Source organism: Gigantopelta aegis, chromosome 4 (genome assembly GCF_016097555.1).
Source record: "Gigantopelta aegis isolate Gae_Host chromosome 4, Gae_host_genome, whole genome shotgun sequence".
Classification (NCBI taxonomy): domain Eukaryota; kingdom Metazoa; phylum Mollusca; class Gastropoda; order Neomphalida; family Peltospiridae; genus Gigantopelta; species Gigantopelta aegis.
Genome location: NC_054702.1, coordinates 20,857,748 through 20,881,042, shown reverse-complemented (window position 1 = coordinate 20,881,042; position 23,295 = coordinate 20,857,748). Strand labels below are relative to the sequence as shown.

The 23,295-nt window shown below is 36.1% G+C and overlaps 1 protein-coding gene across 3 annotated transcripts in view; it reads left to right on the top strand.

Moving 5' to 3' along the window:
• Positions 1 to 1,122: 1,122 nt before the first annotated feature.
• LOC121369667 (lysosomal-trafficking regulator-like) overlaps positions 1,123 to 23,295 on the top strand; it is an 89,107-nt gene continuing 66,934 nt past the window's right edge. For all 3 annotated transcript variants that reach the window (XM_041494716.1, XM_041494715.1, XM_041494714.1), the window contains exons 1-15: positions 1,123 to 1,260; positions 3,635 to 3,714; positions 4,390 to 4,555; positions 5,389 to 5,485; positions 6,751 to 9,338; positions 10,378 to 10,545; positions 12,219 to 12,369; positions 13,021 to 13,214; positions 13,975 to 14,041; positions 14,387 to 14,508; positions 15,411 to 15,525; positions 19,136 to 19,360; positions 20,242 to 20,401; positions 21,639 to 21,771; positions 22,540 to 22,711. In XM_041494716.1, the coding sequence (XP_041350650.1) occupies positions 1,189 to 1,260; positions 3,635 to 3,714; positions 4,390 to 4,555; positions 5,389 to 5,485; positions 6,751 to 9,338; positions 10,378 to 10,545; positions 12,219 to 12,369; positions 13,021 to 13,214; positions 13,975 to 14,041; positions 14,387 to 14,508; positions 15,411 to 15,525; positions 19,136 to 19,360; positions 20,242 to 20,401; positions 21,639 to 21,771; positions 22,540 to 22,711 (4,510 nt within the window). In that variant the 5' untranslated portion in view covers positions 1,123 to 1,188. The remainder of the gene's footprint in view (positions 1,261 to 3,634; positions 3,715 to 4,389; positions 4,556 to 5,388; positions 5,486 to 6,750; positions 9,339 to 10,377; positions 10,546 to 12,218; positions 12,370 to 13,020; positions 13,215 to 13,974; positions 14,042 to 14,386; positions 14,509 to 15,410; positions 15,526 to 19,135; positions 19,361 to 20,241; positions 20,402 to 21,638; positions 21,772 to 22,539; positions 22,712 to 23,295) is intronic.

Genomic DNA, 23,295 nt, shown 5'->3' with positions numbered 1-23,295 from the left:
TGGCTACTACAAGAATTAAAAATACATTCAAATCCCCATTCAGCGCGAATAATAGGCTATTTTTCTTTTGTGTAATGGATATCCCGAAGGAAACAGATTGCAAATGTTTTAGGATTTAAGGAAATTAAAAACATCCTTCCTGTGTTTAACATCCGCTAGCCCCCAGCAATTCATTGAGTAACAAGTAAATCCTCTAGCCATCATCAAAAGTGGTTCAGCCACGGCGGAGCAAGGGTGTGTGTGTGTGTGTGTGGGGGTGGGGGGGGGGAGCTCTATCTAGGTTCTCCCCAAATATGCACATAATATATATCTGAAAATAGTTTGCTCTAAATCTGTTCTGTTTTGCTTAACGGCACAACTAGAGCACACTGATTTATTAATCATCGGCTATTGGACGTCAAAAATTTGGTAATTTTGATATATAGTCTTGAAGAGGAAACCCGCTACATTTTTCCATTAGAATTTAGTAGCATCTTTTATGTGCACCATCCCATATACAGAATAGCACATACCACCGCCTCTGATATACCAGCCGTGGTGTACTGGCTGGAACGAGAAACAGCCCAATGGGCCCATCGACGGGGATCAATCCTAGACCGATCGCGCATCAGGCGAACGCAGGACTAGGCCTACGTCCCGCCCCGGTCAGAGGTCGACGTTTTGATCGAGATTCATTTACTAGTGTAGGTCCTACCCTAAGCCCTGTTACATTAATTTTAAAAAAGCAACCGATTAAAGAAAATTAGAATTCTCCCCACTCCCGGTTTCTACGGGCCTAATTTAACAGTCACAGTGGCGCATCCTGAAAATCAATGGGGGGGGGGGGGGGGCAAAAACCGTTTTATTATTCTTCGTATTCTCCAACGTAACTAATGAGAAAATAAAATAGAAATATAGTTGTCGCAAAATTTAGGGTGGGTGGGGGGGTGGGTGGGTGGTGGTGGATTGGGCCCCTGTTCTTGGGCCCCACTAAGATTAGCTAATCAGTCCTTAATTGAGTGCATTTCGATACGTAAAGTCAGAATCCATCGAAAAGTTCCGAGTTATAACGATAATAGCCGATACATGCCGATTTTTGTAACAAGGGCAAGTAACTCTGATAATGATAAGACGATCACATGAGTCAGGAGTCAAAAACTTAAAACTGTTATGTCCTATTAAACTTAATTAGAAGCAAAACAAAACACCATGCACGAATTACTACTAGAGATCTGGGATTCTTATGCACATTTAGTCAGACGAAAAACTGACAAGTATTCAGTAAGTGCGCACGTCTTCAAAATTGTTAAGAATGCCGATTTGTTTACATCAAAAGACAAGTTCATTTTCATTTGAATTTCCGCATATAATCATTTCATATTAGACCGAATATGTCTTAGTTTGATTGGGAAGGACTTTCCTTTGGCACTGTCACTAACCCTAACCTTAACCCTAACTCAATGATAAGTATTTATAATGTTTATTATTATAGCCTACTCTACGTGACAGTGCCAAAGGAAAGTCCTACCGTTTGATTGAATTTCCGCATATCATAATGATAATAATAATTTCACATTAGACCAAATATTTTTTAGTTTTTGCCTCTGTAGAGCAACAGTGCCAACACTGGCGTAGAAAGCGGGGGTGGGGGAAAGGGCCGTTCAAGCCTCAAGGGGGCATGTGCCCCCCACTTTTCAGATATTTTGCTTTATATTTGCTTTATAATAGTGTAAAAGTGTATAAATATAAAAGTGCCCCCCCCCCCCCCCCCCCCCACACACACACACTTTTTGGTACCTTCCTACGCCAGTGAACAATATTGCTTGAGATGAAGTTGAGTGCTTGCCTGAGATTCTTGTGTCGCAGGATCAAACCAACTCTGTGGATCCATTCAACTCCTTGGTTTTTTTTTTTTTCCAACCAGTGCACCACAACTAGTCAAAGGCTGTGGGAAAGTGCACACAATAGATCCCTTGCTGCTAATGAACAACTTTAGCAGGTTTTTCAAATGATTATGTGTTAGAATTCCAAATGTTTTACATCCAATAGCAATGATTAATTAATCAATTCTTCAATATGCTGTAGTCACAGTAGTGGTGTCGTTAAACATAAACTTAACTGTAGAGCAATATAATTAATATTTTTTATTTATTTTTAATTATATGTTTATTTTATATTTATGTTTTATTTCCAATGGCTATAAGGTCATTGAACATAAAATGGACAAATAATTAATAAATGTAGATATGTTTTTAATACAGTATAAAATGTGAAATAAGGTACAGGGTCCCATTTTCATTCCAGTTCACTTTTCATTCAGATACTACAAAATAGTTCTAGGTTTCTCACAAAAATGCATTCCAAGTGATTTCTAACTCTCAAAATAAAGTAAGAAAACATTGTTACTGTTCTTTAAAAAATGCAGTAAAAATTGTGTTTAAAAAAAAAAAATTGTGTTTAAAACAGGTAAGTTATGATATAAATTATTAATATAAATTTGAACCAGTTTTCACTAATCTAAAAATGTGTGTTTTAAACATAACTTCAGTCTTTCATGTCTGCATTTTTGGCTTCCTGTCTAATGTCATCGTAAACAGTTTTATAAAGATGCAATATACCATATTTCAGGGTGTGCACTTAAGATTTGTTTTGGCTTGCCATTCGGGTGAGTCATGTCAACACTTTAACTTGCCCGTGCAATTTTTGAGTAGGCCGAATTTGTTTTAAAAAGTATTGTACTTGGCACAGGAGATCAGTTTTAGTGGACATATGCAACTCAGTTCTAAAGTATATAAATGTTTATAAAGAGTTAGTTGTTACGCAAATAACTAGCTTTTGATTACTATTTCTACTCTTCAAATGAGCACTGAATTGGCTGTTTTCCGCATGCTTTTAAATAATTTAAGGTAATTTACAAAATGGTGTCCTCAACAACCAATGCAACTGAATACTGAATGCAGATATATTTTTACATGTAACTGTAAGCATAAAAAGTAGGTGGCGGCAGCAATAGCAGAGATTTATCTGGGATATTTTACCATGGTCCCATGTCTGATTGGGAAAATTAGCACAAGTAAATCATATTTGGGATACTTGTTCAGGCAACTAAATGATGGGATGCACCACTGTTAAATTAATTTATTATAACCGACATAATTAAAAATATATATTGGGAATTTTTAGTACAGAAATTGGGAATTTTCAGTGCCACTTTCTTTTGGGAAGGGATCTATGTTAGGACCCAGAGAATGCCATGAATAGTCGTCAAAAATCCCGTCCTGCTGCCTACTAATGAACACTGTATACGGTTCAGGGGGCAATTTCACAAAGTTTGTAAGTTTATGTCTGCGACTAGCAGTTATACCGGACATACATTTATAAGTGTTTGGCAGCTATTTCACACAGAAAATTACATCTATAGATATGGAAAATGGAGCATTTTAAGGAGAAAAGAAAATGAAATATGTGTATTTCTAACTATATTTGTTGTTCTATAATAGTAATAAGAATTGTGGTTTAGTCGTAGATTTACGTTTACATACAAAACTAGGCTTACTATGTTTCGTGAAATGGGCCCAGTATTTTATTACTTGTATGTTGTCTGTTTTAAGTTAATCTCCTGTAACAATTTTCACCTATATGTTTCTATTGTCAGAAGCGTTATGCTGTTTTGGACAAATTCCTGAAACTGTATCTCATGTTGGCTGATGGGTCTGATGGTGCTCCAAATTTAGGGTAAGTTCTGTGTGTTATATTAGCCAAATCCAGGAGACTGGTAAATCACAGTAGATTTATTATCAGGAGAATGGCAATGGAGTGATTTTCAAAGTTGCTAATATTGATACTGTAACTTTAGTCAACCCATTCCAAATCTTAAGTGAGCAGAAAATTTCACCAAATTTAATTATCTATTAAACTTAAAAAATTGTAGAAACCTACCTTGTTTTTCAATAAAATATCAATCACTACATGAAATTATTTCACCAAATTTAATTATCTACTAAACTTCAAAAATTGTAGAAACCTACCTTGTTTTTCAATAAAATATCAATCACTACATAAAATTATTTTACCAGATTGAAATAAAATTTGTGAATTGTTTTTAAAATTTGCATTTGGTTGTTCAAATCGCATATATATGCCAGAGCTAGCCCTGTTTGTACACCCAAAGTTCAAGTTACTAGTACAGTGAGGTACATGAATGATCTCCCCTTTTAATAATTGTTGTCTACAAGTTTCTGGAGAAAAAACTGGTGGGGGGGTGGAAGGAGAATTAAAAAACCTACCTTGTCTTATCAATTGCTTACAGTTTTGAAATTTCCAAATTATCTCCCTTTGATTTTAGTTTTTTTAACTCTTGTGCCTCTCTCACATTTAGCCAGTAATCTCTGTTCTTTTCTTCTAACACAGCAATATGAAGAATGTGTGCAGTCAGCTATGCCAGGAACTGATGAATGACATCCTGTTCATTTCTAACAACACTCGTGATAAAAGTGATGCATCTGGTTTGGAGGAGTATCTACTTCAAGGTCGTGGATGGATGCTGCTCAAGGTCATTCACCATGTTGGCATGAAGGTCAGTTCTGGAGTTTTCCTTAAGACTCAGGTCTCTCCATTTGCAAAAAACAGGCGAGAAATCTGTTGCCCTCCTGATAATATTTCCAGATGAGAAATTTCAAATAAAAATATCAGTTCAACTTACCTAAACAACAAGCAACATAAAAACAAGCAATAAAGCTAAATATTTAAAGGTGAATATAAAAACACTCACCACAGGGGGGCAGATCCAGGACATTTTTAGGGAGAGGGACTACAGGGAAGAGATGAAAATTGCAACCCTATGAATTAAAAAGTTACAGGGCTTCTAGATTATGGTAGCCCCACTCCCATGGCTAGTGATATTCAATGTTGGGCTAGTAAATAACTACTACTGCAATGCCTGATGGCTAGGAGTTGTCAAATGCTTCATTTTGTAAATTTTATATGAATATCCTGCCCCCAACCCCCAATCTTAGTGTTTTTAATCGCTATCTCCCTCTTTAGGTACCATATCTGATTATTACTATTAGTAAAATTGTATAAAATAAAGTAGGGCAAGTGAATTTTTAATCGTGGCTAGTAACTTATTTAAATCACTGATTCCATGGCTAGTGGATTTTGTAAAAATTCTAGAAGCCTTGAGTTAAATAGATAATTTGGCCAAAAAAATAGCTCGACAACATTATTATGTTGTGATTTTGTTATACACTGTATATTAAAAACAGTTTTAGATTCTTAAATAAATACAAGTACTATGGCAGTGGTAGAAAAAGCCTTTTACTTCATACTTTGCCTTTTATTTTAAATTGAAACTTCTGCCATATATAACATGTGTATGCACATGTAATTGTCATGTGTTTTATTTTTCAGAGTTTATCCAATTGTCGAGACCTTTGCAATCTGCTGTTATCGTTGTTGCCATGGTGTGAAACATTCCAATCTGTAGAAGCTGACAAAATGTCTATCTGTATGTCTGAGTCTTATTTTAACAATGTGCATTTATTTCAAATGTTGAGTTGGGAGGGAATGTAGAAAACAAATTTTATGGAAATATGTGATTTATTATTTACAAGTGCTGCTATTAAAGAAACATTTGAGATTGTTTAATTTAATTTTTAACTTTCTTTTAAGAGGTACTTTTTGTTTTTAAATATGCATTGAGATGAACTTCTATGGATGACACTGAATAGGAAGAAAGGAAGGATGGAAATATTTTATTTAACAATGCACTCAACACATTTTATTTTCGGTTATATGGCGTCAGACATATGGTTAAGGACCACACATTGAGGGAGGATACCTGCTGTCGCCACTTTATGGGCTACTCTTTTCGATTAGCAGCAAGGGATCTGTTATATGCACCATCCCACAGATAGGATAACACATACCACAGCCTTTGATGTACCAGTCATGGTGCACTGGCTGGTGCAAGAAATGGGTCCACCAATGGGGATCAATCCTAGACCGACCGCACATCAAGCGAATGCTTTACCACTGGGATACGACCTGCCCCACTGACACTGAATAGGTTTATAGTTGGCGAGACATTCAATTCTGCTGAATTCTTGTTTAGCAAACTTTATAGTTTTTTTTTATTTCCTTTCTAGTCAAATAAAGAGAAGTCTCTTGAAGATGCTTCATGTAGGTTATTTAGTAAACTACTGTAGTATAAGATTTGATTATTAAGTGGCTCCATATTACAAGTGTCTTCATAACAGGTGGCATATTTCTGAAGCTATCTTAATACCACAATATTGTAAAACCATTATAGGCTGTGATGTCACTACGACACACACCATAGTGATGTCACAACCTACAATGGTTTTATGAAGTTTGTTTAGTTTAATGACACCACTAGAGCACACTGATTTATTAATCATCGGCTATTGGATGTCAAACATGGTCATTTTGACACAGTCATAGAGAGGAAACCCACTACATTTTTTCTATTAGTAGCAAGGGATCTTTTATATGCACCATCCCACAGACAGGATAGCACATACCACAGCCGTTGATATACCAGTCGTGGTGCACTGGCTGGAACGAGAAATAGCCCAATGGGCCCACCGACGGGGATCGATCCCAAACCGACTGTGCATTAAGCGAGCGCTTTACCACTGGGCTATGTCCCACTCCCTAGTTTTATGATGTCGTAGGACTAAGATAGCTTCGAAAAAATGTGCCCCGGTGTCTTAACTGAACACATTTGACCATGTTTTATTTTGTTTCCAGACAACAGTTCATCGAGGGAACCTGTAGCCAGCTGTTTCAAGACCGTCCAGAAGTTATCCAAACTGAAAACGTTTAGCAGCAATGATGAACAACAACAGAGACATTATGGCTTCCACGAAGAACACATAGCACACAGAAAGAAAGTGCTAAAGAAAGTTTCTGGTTACAATGCCCAGCAGTCTGATTCAGACGACAGTGCTGGCAACACGAAACCGAGACATCGCCACCTGAGACTGAAACGTGGTCCGCGAATTAATGTGTACAAATTGTCTGTTCGACTGGATGATAAGGAATCTGACTCTGATACAGACTTAGTGGACACATTTCCCAACATGGATGAATTTAAGGGTAGTATTAGTTCCGCTGATCTTTGTCATGTGATATTGCTTCTACTCCAAGATCTCTGTGTTCTTGATCTAGATAATGCGGCTCCTGGAAAACTTATGTCGTCTGTGATATTACCTCATCTACTTCATCTGCTGTCGACCATTTCCAGCAGTAACGTAGGTCCTGAGAAGTTTGTCTGGTCCAGGGAGACCGTGATGATTGTACAGAAACAGCTTGTTTATTTGTTGTTCACGGTCGGTTCTATTATTGCCACACAGCAGAACGGGGTGAAGATTTTGCTGGCACACAACATTGTTGCGGCACTGTTAAAATCTGTTTCTCATCATGTGAAACCGCAGCCAGTTGAAGAAGGTGCTGAGAAAGGAGATGGAGACTCTGAGAAACTCACCGATGTTGAAAGACAGTTTGTCCTGGATACCCTTTGTGGCATTACACTTTTACTAGAAGTGATATTTCAGCAGCTGCCATTCATGAACCCTTCGTTCATTAACAATGCTCTGTGCATACTGGAGGAGTTCAAGGAAAATGGCGGGTTTGATTTTGTGAAAGTGTTACTCACTGAAATGGAGTCTATCAATTCTAAAGCAGGTCAGTCAGGAGTGGCGACGAATGGAGAACTTCTGAAACACATCAGCTCTTTCATTCTCACTCTCAAACTGGTCAAAGTCAACTACATCCATTTCATGAAGTGCTTGAAGAGACGACACAGAAACTGTGACTACGGGCCATACCTGCATCACCATCATGACATCCTGGGCCTGTCCTGGTCTTCAAACATCCAGCAAGGGTTGGGGAGGATGGAAGGACGCACCACCTCTTACACGCAGTCCAGATGCCTGGTGGCCAGGTGGGTGACGTTTGTGCTGGATCTGCTTGGCAGTGTCAAGTGCAAGAAGCTGCAGGTCCAGCTCCTGTCCATGCTTCACTCTCCTGGCATCTGCTGCTGCATGCAGCCGAAGATGTTGATTGAATCCCTGATGCCCCTGGTTCCCACCTTCTCTGTGTCCATCAGAGACTTTTGTCTGGAGATACTTAGTGATGTCCTCTTGGAGCAGTTTCTCGGCAAAGAAGAGTTGTTTGAAAGTGAGACATCAGAAACAACAAGTAATATGGAATCGGCTGCAAATGCATGTCAGCAGTGTTTGCTGGAGGGTGAATTGTCATCATTTTCCAAAATGGGTTGCTCAGAATCGATAAAAGACTTAGCCAAAGGGAAAGACAGTGGTTTCTCGAGTGTCGATATTCAAGATCAGAGGAAACAGAAGTCGTTGAAAAGATGGCAAGCTCTGCAGTTCTTGAAGTCCCATATTGTGACGCCTGATGAGGGATTGGCCCTGTGTACCGCAAAACATCTGATGGTCCTGGCCATCCGAGGAAACAGTGACATCAAGGAACAGTTGTTCTTCAGGATATACCAGCCAATCCTGCACTGGCCTGTTGACAAGTTGGTGTCCTCTCTGTCCTCTTTAACCGACACATCCTCAGATGATCAGGCTTTTAAAGTGTCCATTTCGAGCAGTGTCCTCATGTACTGTGTGTCTGCATTGCCGTACGTTCTCCAAGTGGACATTGTTATGAATGCCTTTCTGGAAAAGCATGGACTTTCTCGGCTGGCCAATCTCATGGAAGACGAGCATCTTCGAGCACCGGTAATGGGCGTTTTCGAAGCCCTGATCATGATCGACGAACAGAAGGTGCAGGAACAGAAGAGAAAACTGGAACCCAATTTGTCGAAGTTTACATCGGACTACATCCGAGGAACAGTCATGCAGATGTTTACCGAGAGTCTGGCCAAGAAGACCTGTGCCATAATGGCCAATTTTCAGCAGCTGAGCTCATGTTCTCACAAAGCCGAAGAGAAAATAACTCCAACAGATGTAGTGGATGACTCTCCGGTGAGCGGTCAGAGACCGATTTGTGTTTTCCAGCACCACCACAGCATAGTGAAGAATCTTCCAGTGTTACTCGACATGTGGGAGACGTCTGCCAAACTGTGCATGAACAGCCTGACATTTCGGTCGTATTTCCGAAACTCACCCTGTCTGTACATAGTTCAGGACACGTTACTGCTGGTGCTGGAGATACTGTCTGGAATGGGCAGTCTGACCACTGTTGGGTGCTGTGAGATGAGCGATGGTAGAGAGAAAATATCCTTTTCGTGCCATTTTCGGCAGTTGGCCTTCATTGAAGCTGTCATGGTTGTGTGTTTCTCCTGCTCGACTATTTCACCCATACAGAAGGTAAATATCATTTAGCTTTCTCAATGTTCTGATTTTGGTTAGAGAGAAGAGGTTAATTTTTGCACTTGGAATGAATTTTACAACAGTCTTGATAGTGTAGTGGTATCATTCACAGATGTCAGCCAAATATTGGCACCAATTCATACTTTTTGAATAAGTTGACATCTTTTATAGCTTTCGAATGAATTTTAGTGGTTATAAACCATCAGATATAAGGCTGGTAGGTTCTGGGTTTGCATCCCAGTACTAACACTAACATAAACTGAAGTTTAATGGCTCGGGATGTAAGTGTAAGGCTGGACTTATACAAATGTTAATTTTGTTTAACTTAATTTATTTAAAATTATTCAGTTTTAATACTTATACTGTGGGTTTACATAATTATGCAAATAATGTTTTCAGATACTTAACTTGTATGACACCCAATAGCTGATGTGTATTTTTGTGCTGGAGTGTCCTTAAATTTAATTTTTAAAAACGTGACATTTCTTTTGTTGTTCAGTATATTTCTCTCCTGTTTGTAGAAGGGTATCAAGGAACAACACTGATGTCAGTTATTTCTTACACACCCATTGGTGAGAACATCATGTGTTGTTTTTGGTAACACAGTTGTTTACACATGTACATGTGTTAATAATTTCAAGACATACAACTAGCTGCTCTTAGGTGATGACCAGGTCATCAATGCCATACATCCAATAAAAAAGCAGCACTGTGGAAATCAATTACACTGTGACATATAGTTAACCTGGCAATCATGTGTTTGTGACGTGTAAGACAGCTACAAGTGCAAAGCGTTGTAAATAACGTTTAGTCAATAAAGATGTTAAAATTTGCTTTAAACCTGTTTTTGAGGATATGTAAGAAATAGAAATTCTGAATAATACATTCGTGTCTGTTAAATAGCATTTATCTCACAACTCATTGTTTAAAAACATATCAAACTCACTTTCGCTAAATGGTAAATGGTATCTAACGGCCACTCATGTAGTATACTCTATATAATCAACTGTATTGTGTATTTCTTTCCTGTTTGTAGAAGGGTAGCGAGGAACAACATTGGTGTCAGCTGTTGGCCTCTCTGCAACGTTGCATCAACCTGGAGCCGTGTAAACTGAAGGCCGTGTTTGAGATGTTGCTCAGTGCTGCTCAGCCACAGCTGTCCTCCATTCTCGAGTATTCCTACAACCAGATCATCGCCATGCTCGTAAGTATCACACTGGGGAGTCTCCGATCAGAAAAACTTGTAGTTAACTGGTAGAGATGTTTGTATGAGGTAATAGGGAATGATCCCCAGACCTGTCAACCTTTAGTCAAGAGAAAGCAGGAGGCGTGTGTTGAAAAAGCAGGAGATTTTTTAAATTCACACAATTTAACCCAAAATCGCTAGATTTAAAAAAAACATTATTACAATAAGTTTACTTTATAATGTCATATATACTTCTTAACCTTAGATCTTGGCATTTTTTTTTTTTAAGTTTAAATATTATTATGATTTAAAACATATTTAAAAAAAAATAAATATTTTATCCAAAAATGTTAAGAACATGAACAAGAAATAAAAAAATTAATTAGTACATTTACGGTATTACACTTACAGCCTTACAGGTTGCGTTACATTATCATTTGTGGTTAGTGTACCTAAGTACCAAAGACAAATTTATATAAATCTTATAAATTAATATTAAGTTTTTACTATAATGAGGAACGGTGGCGTGGTACTTATTTAAAAGCATTATAATGATGCAATAAACATTGTATTTTCATTAATCATAAGTAAAACCTCATTACGGACATCGTGTGAAATATACCGGAATTATACCCATGTCTGTGAGTAACTTTATGTCAATGTCAAACACAACATTTTTTAATTGTACAAAAATAATTTCTTGAAGTGTACCCTTATAACCAACATTTTACCGCACAAACATACAAAATTAACTGACACAAGCATGTTTATACAGCTTATTGGCCTTTTCGTTGTCTTGCTGTGACATGTGATTTTAACATGCATCGTGTGTATCGCTGTCAATTCGGGAGTCTGGCAGTTCAGATTCGTCATAGTTGCATTATGTAATCCAGTGGGAAGACATTTTACAATTCAGAGGTGTTATTAGAACTAAAAGTTTTTTTTTTTTATATGGCAACACTGAATGTCAATACACAGCCTGTTGAATTAGCGGCAACACGCTTCGTAGCCATTACGATGACAACAACATTATAATAACACGTCATTTTATAAACTCCATCATGTGCTTTTTTAACAATATAAATAGGCTATCCCACAATTCTCACTTCGGCAAAGGTTAAACAGTCGGGACAATTCGGCCTGTTACATTCTTGGAAACCGAAAGTAGTCGACATTTTCCGAATGAGAAAAAAAAGGCAGAGTTACTTCCCTTCTGTTATTTTGACAAAAGAGGATCGATTTTTTTTTATGCTTACAAAAATGTCATTTAACAGGAGAAACTGTCTCCTGCACAGGTGAAAGGAGATTTGATCAAATACCGGGAGACTCCCGCGTAATCCGGGAGGGTTGACAGGTCTGATGATCCCTCATGGTGGAATATCAGAGGTAGATGATCTGCCTGGGGATGTATTGTAAAGGATCGAGTAATTAGTTCAGTGGTAGAGTGCTTGCCTGATGCGTGAGGGTTCATTGGGTCAATCCTTCATGATGTTATATCTGAAAGATATATGTGTGTTGTCCTGTCGAAAGATGCATAGTGAAGGAGGTTTGGAGTTTTTAGTGGTAGTGTGTTTTGTGTGTGTTTTGATAGGTTAGACAGTCAATCCATCTTGGTTTCGTATATTTGTAAAGGACTGAGATAATGTTTTCTTTAAACTGCTGCACTACTCTAATCTGGATTTTCACTTCAGAATCTGCAAGATAGCGATGATGATGTTGATGAGGATGATGTCCACTACATGTGTGATGTCAGCCCAAGTGACCGCGATGATGACACTGTGTACACAGAACACGGCTACGAGGCAGACACCGAGATATCACTACCAACTGATTGGAAGAAAGGTTTTAGTACTATTTATTTATGCCAGGGGGCGGTCGGTTTAGAATTGATCCCCATCGGTGGGACCATTGGGCTATTTATCGTTCCAGCAAATGCATCACGACTGGTATATCAAAGGCCATGGTATGTGCTATCCTGTCGGTAAGGTAGTGCATATAAAATATCCCTTGCTACTCATGGCAAATATAGCAATTTTCCTCTCTAAGACTAATATGTAAAAACATTACCAAATGTTTGACATCCAACAGCCGATGATTAATAAATCATTGTGCTCTAGTGGTGTCGTTAAAGAAAACAAACTTTACTGTATTATTATTAGTTTTATGATTATTCTGTCTTCACAGTGTTGACTTTAAAAAAATATTATTTACTGTAACTCAATTAATTTAAAAAATCATGCTAACTTTTGTTTTCATTCAGCTTCTTTTTTCTTATTTTTAGCTTTCTTTTTCTTGTGTTTCTTTCCCAAGGTAATATGAAACTAATTTTAATAATTGTTCTTACTGACTCACCTGCTACGAAAAATAACCCTATTTACAGGTTATAGCATTTTCATTTAATGTCATTTTTAAGGTTAATTTTCATGCTATCCACTTAAGATTAACAAAAAAAAACTACTTTTCCATTAAATAAAATCTGATTGTTTGTTTCAGATGTACACCTCAAACAGAAAAAAAGGAAGCAGCTGAACACAAGATGTTTTCCAGCCATCTTCCGTCTGTTCGTGGAGCTGGCTGTCAGCAGTAAGAAGACTCAGTCTGGACAGACCATCATGATACCTATACTGCTTCGTTTTCTCCAACTCCTGCACAATAGTCCCCTGGCAGTACAAGCTGTGTGTTCAGAGGTTGGTGCTCTTAGTTTTATGGAGGGAAGGAAGGAAGGAAATATTTTATTTAACAACGCACTCAACACATTTTATTTACGGTTATATGGTGTCAGACATATGGTTAAGGACCACACAGATATTGAGAGAGGAAACCTTCTGTCGCCACTTTGTGGGCTACTCTTTTCGATTAGCAGCAGGCGATCTTTTATATGCACCATCCCATAGACAGGATAGCACATACCACAGCCTTTGATGTACCATTCATGGTGCACTGGCTGGAGAGAGAAATTTTTATGGAGGGATATAGCCACAGAATGTACTACATCAGTAAAGTGAACTAACATAGTTGATTACTTAGACAATAATTATAATAAGTAAAGTTAACATCAGACGGAATGGGTTTTTTTTTGCCACGGTGTCATCAAATATTACGAGATGACATAATGTATGTTTTGATTTCCAATACAAACAGTTATCAATCCTGCATTAAAATTGCTTTTGGGCTGAAAGGAAAAAGGACCATTTACTGAACGAACGCTCCACAACTGGTATATTAAATGTCATGGTATGTACTATAAATTAAGAGCATCCTATGTATGATGTATGTGGTAACAGTGGATTTCTTTTGTCATTCTTTAGACCAAGTGTCATAATTACTACCAGCACTTGCTAACTAACATTTGTTCTAGTGCAGGAGTTTTTGGATACACTGTCTAAAATACAGTGCAGCTCATACCACAGCCTTTGATGTACAAATACTATTCTCTGTACTTTGCAGGGAGTCCTCCAAGTGATGCTCGAGGGATTCAGAGAAAATCTAACTGATGATGCCCAGGATTCACATGGTGAGTTCATATAAACTGTTGTTTTTGGCATGGTGGGGGGCATATCTGTTATTTGCCCTGTTTCCCATACTTTTCATCACATTCAAATCTCACATGTGCTCAACAACTCTCTTGCCTCTGGAACCAAGAGCTAAAATCAACTCTTACTATTTAGTAACATCAAATGAGACAATCAACTTTCTACTTTAAATTTAAATGTTTATTTGTAGTTTCTTTTTGTTCTGGATGTGCTTGATTAAAAAACAAAAATCATTATTTATAATGTATTTTAAAACCTGTTTGTGCATTGAAACTGTGTTTGCTGAATAATCCAAACTCATTGACTGTTTGTTCTTCCATTTTCAGAAGTGGCCGTCCAAGAGATACTACTCTTAATCTTTCAGCTGCTTTCCCAGAAAGAGTTGTCTGCCACAGAACTCGGGCTGTTCATGAAATTCTTCCTCTCCAAACACTCGCCATGCACAAAGGTACAGATGAGGAATTAAGGGAATAAGTGATATAATGTGTGTGTTAGTACCAGTATAATTATGATAGGAAAGTGTATATAGTTTCAAAGGCATAATATGTGTAATTTATATAATCTTTTTAAACTGAATATGGTCAGCAAATTACATATTAAAAATTGTGAAAGTATACAATACCTGGTATCCAGCAGAAATAATAAATATTATTAAAATTACTTTGACCTTTACAACAGTGTATATTGTTTTCTGCACACCTCAGCACAAAATTTTCAAGTATTAACTGAAGATAACTATGTTTTTATGTTCCTGTTCATTACACACTTAGCAATAAAGTTTGAGTTTGATCATGGAATGTCAGGGAAAATAAAAATTGGTTTGAAAATATATTTCCCCTATTTAAAATAACACAAAAAAAGCAGTAACCCACATCAAAATATTACAGTATTATGTTGATGATTGCAAAAAAAAGCTATGAAAATCCTAAATAAAAATCCCTTTAGAAGTCATGGAATTTTATCATTGATGACAAAGTATATGAACTGTGATTGTATTATCCAGAAATGCCCTGCATTGTTTTGCATGCTGAACCAAAATGTTCATACTCAAGTGAATCTATAAAAAATAACAGACAATCCTTATAATTTAATCTAAAACATACTTATTAATAAAAACAGAAACACAGTCATATTTTATTTAGAACTTTTTATTTATTCTTTAATAATCATGTTCAAAATTATCTCAATAATACAAAGATGTGATGTTTCCTGACGATGTAATTTTTATGTTCATTGGAAAATTAACAAACTTATGTTGCTATGACCAATAGGATGTCTTTAAACTAAAATGGAAATTTAATTATTAACAGTTTTTAGCATTGAAAGAATCTTGTTATTAAATGTTTTTAGGGATACCTACTTTCAAGTCTAATGAATGTTGTCGAGCATATCCAGGTGGAACCAGCCTACACACTGACCTTTCCTGTGCCAAAGAAACACCCACCCAAACCTAAGGACACTACAGGTATTTTTCACAGTTTCATATATGACTTGCTAATTGGTTAAAACTAAAGGGACATTCCTGAGTTTACTGTACTTTTAAGATGTTATCGACTAACAGAGACTTTTTAACGATTGTATAGGTAGTACTAAACCAAATAACTTCCGGCTGGGTCAAAGTTCGAGGTGCACACAACTTTTGATAGAGAAGTGAACACCACAAGTCCTGTGATTGGTTATAAATGTGAGTGTGTAGGTTGTAAAAAAAATTTTAGTTTCATCTGGGTTAAAAATGTATGCAATTTTATTTCATCTAGTACCACTGTGTCAAGTAGCCTTGTGCTTGGAACATGTATGGGGTACCTGTAAAAAAAAGTACTCAAATTTTGTGCGGAACTAGGGTAGTCATAGACGCTACCCGTTATCTCAGAAATGAACAGCTTGACACCCACTTTTTTGTGATTCACTTTAAGGGTGAGGGGTGGTAGTATTTATATCCGTGGCGTTTATGTCAATTGATATGTTGCAGGTAGGAGTTTTAGCCAGATATGTTACTATTGTCGTCTATGGGATTTGATTTGGTAGTATACACCCTATAGCACATATTCAGTGCATAATAAAAAATATTACGATTTTGTGATTTTATTTAATTAAACTATACTGGTTGATTAATTAGCTGTCACTGGACCACGCAAGTTCACAATGACCTTGACCTTGACACTAATCACTGTACATGGCTCTGAATGGAGTTTGAATCAAAGTTAGCACTGAGGAAAAGTTGGTTTTGGCCTATAATTCATACTGTAAATATTTCAATAATTTCTTTTTACATGGTATTTGACTTGCCATATACAACTGCTCTTAAATATGGTGTTATATATAGGCAACCTGAATTAAGATTTTAATAGCAATTTATTTTTATATTAAAAATAACATGTGTCAATAGTGGGTTAATGTCTTTAGTTTCCATTAACATAGTTAATTTTTCATGTATGAAATTCTGAAAACTCAAATTTGTAAAGAACTTGATTTTTATTGTCATTTTGACATATTTATAGGGTGCTAAGTTATATTTTAGACAAGTTTATAGTTTTATGCAAAATTTAAAATAAATTTAAAGAAAAACTTCACCAAAGACATAATTCAATTTGTTGTCACTATTGTGCCTTCTGTTCTTAGTTATACATAACAATAATCTTGTTAAACATACCTTTAGATCTCCAGATCAATTTTTTTTTTTAATAATCACTTAGTTTGCTCTCATGAAGACCATTTTAGGTTTATACTGGATTCAGAACCAATTTTTTTCAGATTTGATTATCTGCCTTGGAGTAAGTTGGTAATTTATTTTATTGTTAAAGCTGTATTACCCAATGTTACTAGCTAAATAAACTGCTGGATTACTGATTGTAGAAATACATCCAATATACATATTGTATTGATCTGGATTAGAAAATAATGCAATAAAATAGATGTTCGGGTAATTATGTCATTTAAAAGTAGTTTTTTAAAAGTAATTAATCAAAAATAAATGTGTGAAAGCTGGATGATAATTCCAGATATCACAAATATTAAAAGCTCCAACTACAGTAGGCTACAAATAAAATATAGTCAGGAATATGGGTGGCTCCCAATGGTTTTGATGGTTCATTATGAAAATCAGCATGGCCGATGGATTTGAAATTCCCACACCTGGTAACTTGAAGACGGCCACACCCTGCATACAGAATTTCCTCCCAACACTAATGTCCAGAACATTAAGTTATTACTTCATACAGGTACAGTCATGTTGGTGTTTCCTTCCTCAGACAGTGTATTTTTTTAATACTGATATTTCTTTGATGTACCTGTTCAGGTCTCCTAATCTAGGGGTCAGTCAAATGCATGTGTTTTAATGGAATACTTTAAAGGAGTAGAGGTACTTTGACTATCTTTGTTGTCTCTACATATATACCTGAGTACACACATCAAACTGACAGTAAATATCTTCAGGAGTTTTATTTTAAAACATTTTGTTGTTTAATATGACATATTGCATTTGTACAAAACTGTATACAATATATATGCCTTATGAGGTGTACATTATATTAGGTTGCACTGTAGAAACAACAGTTTCAGTGAGGCTGTCACTTTATGTCAGAATACACCAGATCCTGGTTGTCATAAAAACACATAGCTGGACACTATTTGAAAAATGTATATTATCAGTATAGGTAGTACTAAACCAAATAACTTCCGGCTGGGTCAAAGTTCGAGGTGCACACAACTTTTGATAGAGAAGTGAACACCACAAGTCCTGTGATTGGTTATAAATGTGAGTGTGTTGGTTGTAAAAAAAAATTAGTTTCATCTGGGCTAAAAATGTATGCAATTTTATTTCATCTAGTACCACTATGTCAAGTAGCCTTGTGCTTGGAACATGTATGGGGTACCTGTAAAAAAAAGTACTCAAATTGTGTGCGGAACTAGGGTAGTCATAGACGCTACCCGTTATCTCAGAAATGAGCAGCTTGACACCCACTTTTTTGTGATTCACTTTAAGGGTGAGGGGTGGTAGTATTTATATCCGTAGCATTTATGTCGATTGATACGTTGCAGGTAGGAGTTTTAGCCACATATGTTAATATTGTCGTCTATGGGATTTGATTTGGTAGTATACACCCTGTAATTACCTATCAAATATATTTTCTGCATAAAATATTAGTGGCTGTGTATTAAACGTGTTCCTGATCTTTATATTATTTGTACTAGATTAAATTTCATTTTATTTCCTAAAATATTATTTTTTCGTACGTACGAAATTATTTGAAGACAAAATCCATTTTGGGCTTCTTACAGATATTAAGATGACCAGAAACTCATAGATAGACACTGATATTCTAAACAAGAAAATATATTTAATATTTAAGTTTAATCGTAGATATATTTTATTAGTTGGAAACATCTTTCAATGCAGTAAACTCTGGAATGTCCCTTTAAGGATTTAGACTGACCAAATGTGAATTAAAGTTGAATTTGGCTAATTTGTTTTGTTATTAAATCACAAAAAAAAGCTAATTCCAAAATCAAATAATGTCATCAAACAGCATTAATTTGGTTAAATAACTGAAACTTGAGTTTAGCTACAAGTTGTCTAACCAAATTCTCTAATTGCTCGTAATCTTTTGAATCTAGCTTAAATCTTCACTAATAAACTTGCTGCTATTTAGGGTATATGGGTCTTCTGAACATAGCACAGAATGGTAGACAGTTTAAAAGTGAATATTTTGAAATGAATATATTTTTCAAACAAACAAACTGTTTTTGGTCCACTTTTTTACTTTTTAACTACGATTTCTGTTACTGCAGCAGCCATATAATATAAGAAATGTTAAATGATTTATATCCTTTAAAAGTCCATAAAGTTCAGAAGTTTTGACATTTTATTAGGTAAATATTTGTGTTCTGGTGTCTTGATTCTGATGCTCCATACTATAATATTCCATATTCTACCTTGCATAAATATCTATACAGATATATATATATGTATACTGTATGTATATGTATATGTATATGTATATCTATATGTGTGTGTGTGTGTGTATAAATATATATATATATATGTGTGTTGTGTCGACCATTGTCATTGTTTTCAGGTACCGAGAAGATGAGCCAGCTTTGCTGCTGTCCAAAACGAACCTGGGGTCAGTCTGCCATTCACTGTTTCATCAGCAGTGGGTTGCCATGGCCACCGTTTCCGACTGGTTTCAGTGCTGTGTTCTGGATGAACATTGACGAGGTTTTCAAACAGAGTCAAGTACCGCCGTCCAATTCATCGCAGAGATATTCCTCCTCTCTAATCTTCTCGTCACTAAATACTGGTATGTAGTCTTTCGTTATCCACATATTTTACAATAAAGGGTTACATATTAAATATCATACTTTCCCACGCTTTCTTTATGACTCGATTCTATATAGCAGATGCAGTTTGTGAAATTTACAACATTCAGTGTCTTTGTAACCGCATTGAATGTTATTAACATCTATTGTGAAATGATTATGATCATACTTTATGTTTGTTAAAAATCACAGTTTGTGGATAATAAATAAAGTATCACATTTGGGAATTGTTTTATACACTTTGCTTGCTCTTGGGGAATAAAATAATTTCCAAACTTGTTCCATAAACTTTGTATAGCACTCCTGCTTATGCAGTAATCTATTTATATTTCACTGGCTTTTACATTTTCAACTGCTTGATGAAGCTGCTCTAAAGGAAAGGAAAGGAATGTTTGATTAATGATATACATGGGGCATTGGTTGAGATGGAAGAAAAACATTGGGTCCATCAAGAAATATTGATCCTATGACCCGCTGTTTCTGAGGCAAACAATACTACTGAGTGACATCCCAATGCTTGATGATTAATGTGTCTAAGGCTATGGTATATGTTGTCCTGTCTGGTAAAATACATATGAAAGATCCCTTGCTGCCTGGGAAGGAATAGCTTGAATTAGACACTAAAATAGCTGTTTATTAAATAAACTGATGAGGTGTCATTAAGAAATATTCCTTTTTTTTGTCCCAGGGACATATTTGATGTTTTCAACTATCTAAATATTTAAAAATGAAATTGGCTTTTTTAAATGGATACACCCCGGTACCATCCTTGAATTATGTACCTTGTAGATCAGCTTTTTAAAAGTTATTTCATATTTTATTTTTAAATGGATATCACATCTCTGAATTATGACCCATGTAGGTGTTGATGTGAAAGTGACCGGTGCACAGAAGAATGGCGGGACGTCCTCGGTCCCAATCCTGTACCCTGTTGGAGAGTGTCTTCATGTGATGTCGTTAGGAAAAACTGATAAGACGTTTGAAGTCTGGGTGGACGTGGCAAGGAAGAGATTCATATTCAGGTAATGTCATTCCTGTGAAAGTTGACTGATATTTTTGTGTTGGTAATTTTTCGTGTATTTTGTTTGTTTTTATGCAGTAAAATCATAGTTTCTCCCATAACAAGGTTTGTTTTTTTGTCTAATACTGGATTAAAACTAAAAATTATATTCATTTGTGATACTACACTTCACTATTTTAGCACCAAACATGGTTTACTTGATCCACATCAGAGATTTTTGTGTCAGTGTTCACTAATATTTTTTAATGCTGCTGTAAGGAATTATCCAGTAATTTTTGCCAGAGTCTTATGGAACTGACAATCTAATTAAAATTAGCACCACTATTACATGTGGATCTAAAGACAGCCAGTTGGAGCTCATGTCCACCAATCAAAACCTTACTTGTAGAATCATGCCAGTGATTTAAAAATAATTTAAAAATATTCCGAATTATCCTGAGGGTATACGATATGTTTCATGTGAATTACGAATGCCTTATTTAGACCAGTCGGATTGCTAACAACACTGCGTAGTCCCCAATGTCCAGGTAACATTTCGTCTGTAAATAATAATTTAAATATTGACCAATCACACTTCGCCTTTTATAACGTTATTTGGGAGCATACAAATTCTAAAAATATCGGGCGAGTCTATTTTAGTGGCCGCTGTACAGCGAACCATACCAATATGTACGGGGTGGGTTATCAGTCTTCAATTTTACATTAAAAATTATTTATTTATTTATATAAAACCCCAAACTAAATCAGTCTTCAGTTTTACATTACAAATTATTTATTTTATAAAATAAAACATGTTTTAAGGCATTCGTAATTCACACGAAACATGTCGTATACCCTCAGGATAATCTGGAATGTTTTCAAATTATTTTTAAATCACTGGCAGGATTCTGCAAGTAAGGTTTTGATTGGTGGACATGAGCTCCAACTGGCTGGTGTTAGATCCACATGTAATGGTGGAGCTAATTTTAATTAGATTGATGGAACTGAGAAACTTAGTGCAAGTAAATCATATTTGGAATACTTTTTTCAGGCCACTGAATGATGTGGTACACCACTGTTACATTAATTTATTAGAACATACATAATTAAGATATGGGAATTAAAGATATATATATTGGGAATTTTTAGCATAGAAATTGGGAATTTTCAGTGCCACATTCTTTAAGGAAGGGGCCTATGTTCGGACCTGAAGAACGCCTAGATAAATCCCTGGTTGATTTGTTGAATGTAATTTGCAGGATTACAAGCACGACGAATGAGGACGAAATCCTGAAAGAAGTCTGCTCCGACAGACTGCTGTTTCCCGGCAAGTGGCAACACGTGGTCTTCAGTTACGAGGAATCGTTAAACGGCAGCACGCTAATTGGCAAGGTGAGCTTCTGGTTTTCAGATCATGTATCAAATGTTTCATTTATTATTGCATGTCTTACGGGCCTGGGCCCATATTTTTGAAACTGTCTTAGCGCTATGAAATCGCAAAACGGTCATAAGCTATGACATCACTATGGCTTATACTATAGTGATGCCATAGCCTATAATGGTTTTACGATTACTTAGCGCTAAGATAGCTATGAAAATCCCTAACCAGATCAAACTAATTTTGTGTATTCTATTTCAATGTCCACCCATAATGTTAGGATGACCTAGATTAAATAACGAAAGTGTGCTTATTCTTATTCCTAAATAATTACCAATTTGACACCTTTAACACACCAAGTTTGTTAATGTTATTTCATCTACCCATAGGAATAGTGCTGTAAGCAGTGATGTCACAAAGCTATGACCGAGATCTAGGAACAATGTTTGTAGTTTGTAATCTGCAGGTTCTCAGAATCAAGATTTGGTTTTAATACATTACATTTTGCAAGAGTTTTCCAATTAGCCAGTCAGGATTGACATCGTATCACTTGAGATCTCCCTTTATGGTTATTAATCCAGTTTCCCCAGTGACCATTTTTTAAGACAAATGTGCAGGGATGTCATTAATAGGCATTAAAGGGCATCACTGAATGTAATGGTGTACTTTTCTTGTTTTCTGCTAGATTTTAGTTGATAATGTTTCGTTTATTTTTGTTTTTGCTTTTTCAGTTAAAAATCTTTATTGATAGGTGGCTATCAATTTTGTGTTTGCTTTTTCAGTTAAAAATCTTAATTGATAGTTGGGTATCAAGGGAGATAACCCTGGATTACCCAGCCCAGTTCCACCGGAAGCTACTGGAGACACCTCCAACACTGTGTGTTGGTCATGTTGAAGACTTGTACATCAGTGACGCTGGACAGTATCATCTTGGCAATGTAATGCTTTTCAAAGGTTTGTTAATGTAATATAATAATTTATTATGTTTCTTATTGAGGGGAATTTTTTTTATTTTTGTAATACTCACTTACTCACTCACTCACTCACTCACTCACTCACTCACTCACTCACTCACTCACTCACTCACTCACTCAAACACCCACCCACCCACCCACGTAGGATAAGTGTAGCAGGTTTCCTGTCTATGACCATGTCAAAATTACCAAATGTTTGACATCAAATAGCCATGGTAGGATGGTGCATATAAAAGATCCCTTGCTGTTAGAGTAGCCCATGAAGTGGCGACAGCAGGTTTCCTCTCTCAATATCTGTATGGTCCATAACCCATATGTCTGATGCCATATAACCGTAAATAAAATGTGTTGAGTGTGTCATTAAAGCATTTCCTTCATTCTTTCCTTCCTTCCTTCCTTCCTTCCTTCCTTCCAATAGCTGATGATTAATAAATCAATGTGCTCCAGTGGTGTCCTTAAGTAAAACAAACTTTTTTTCTTTCTTTTTTTCTTCTCTCACCATGTAGCCTATGTTGAAATAACTATGTGTTAGATACTAGATGTATCTAGCCTTTGAGTTCATTA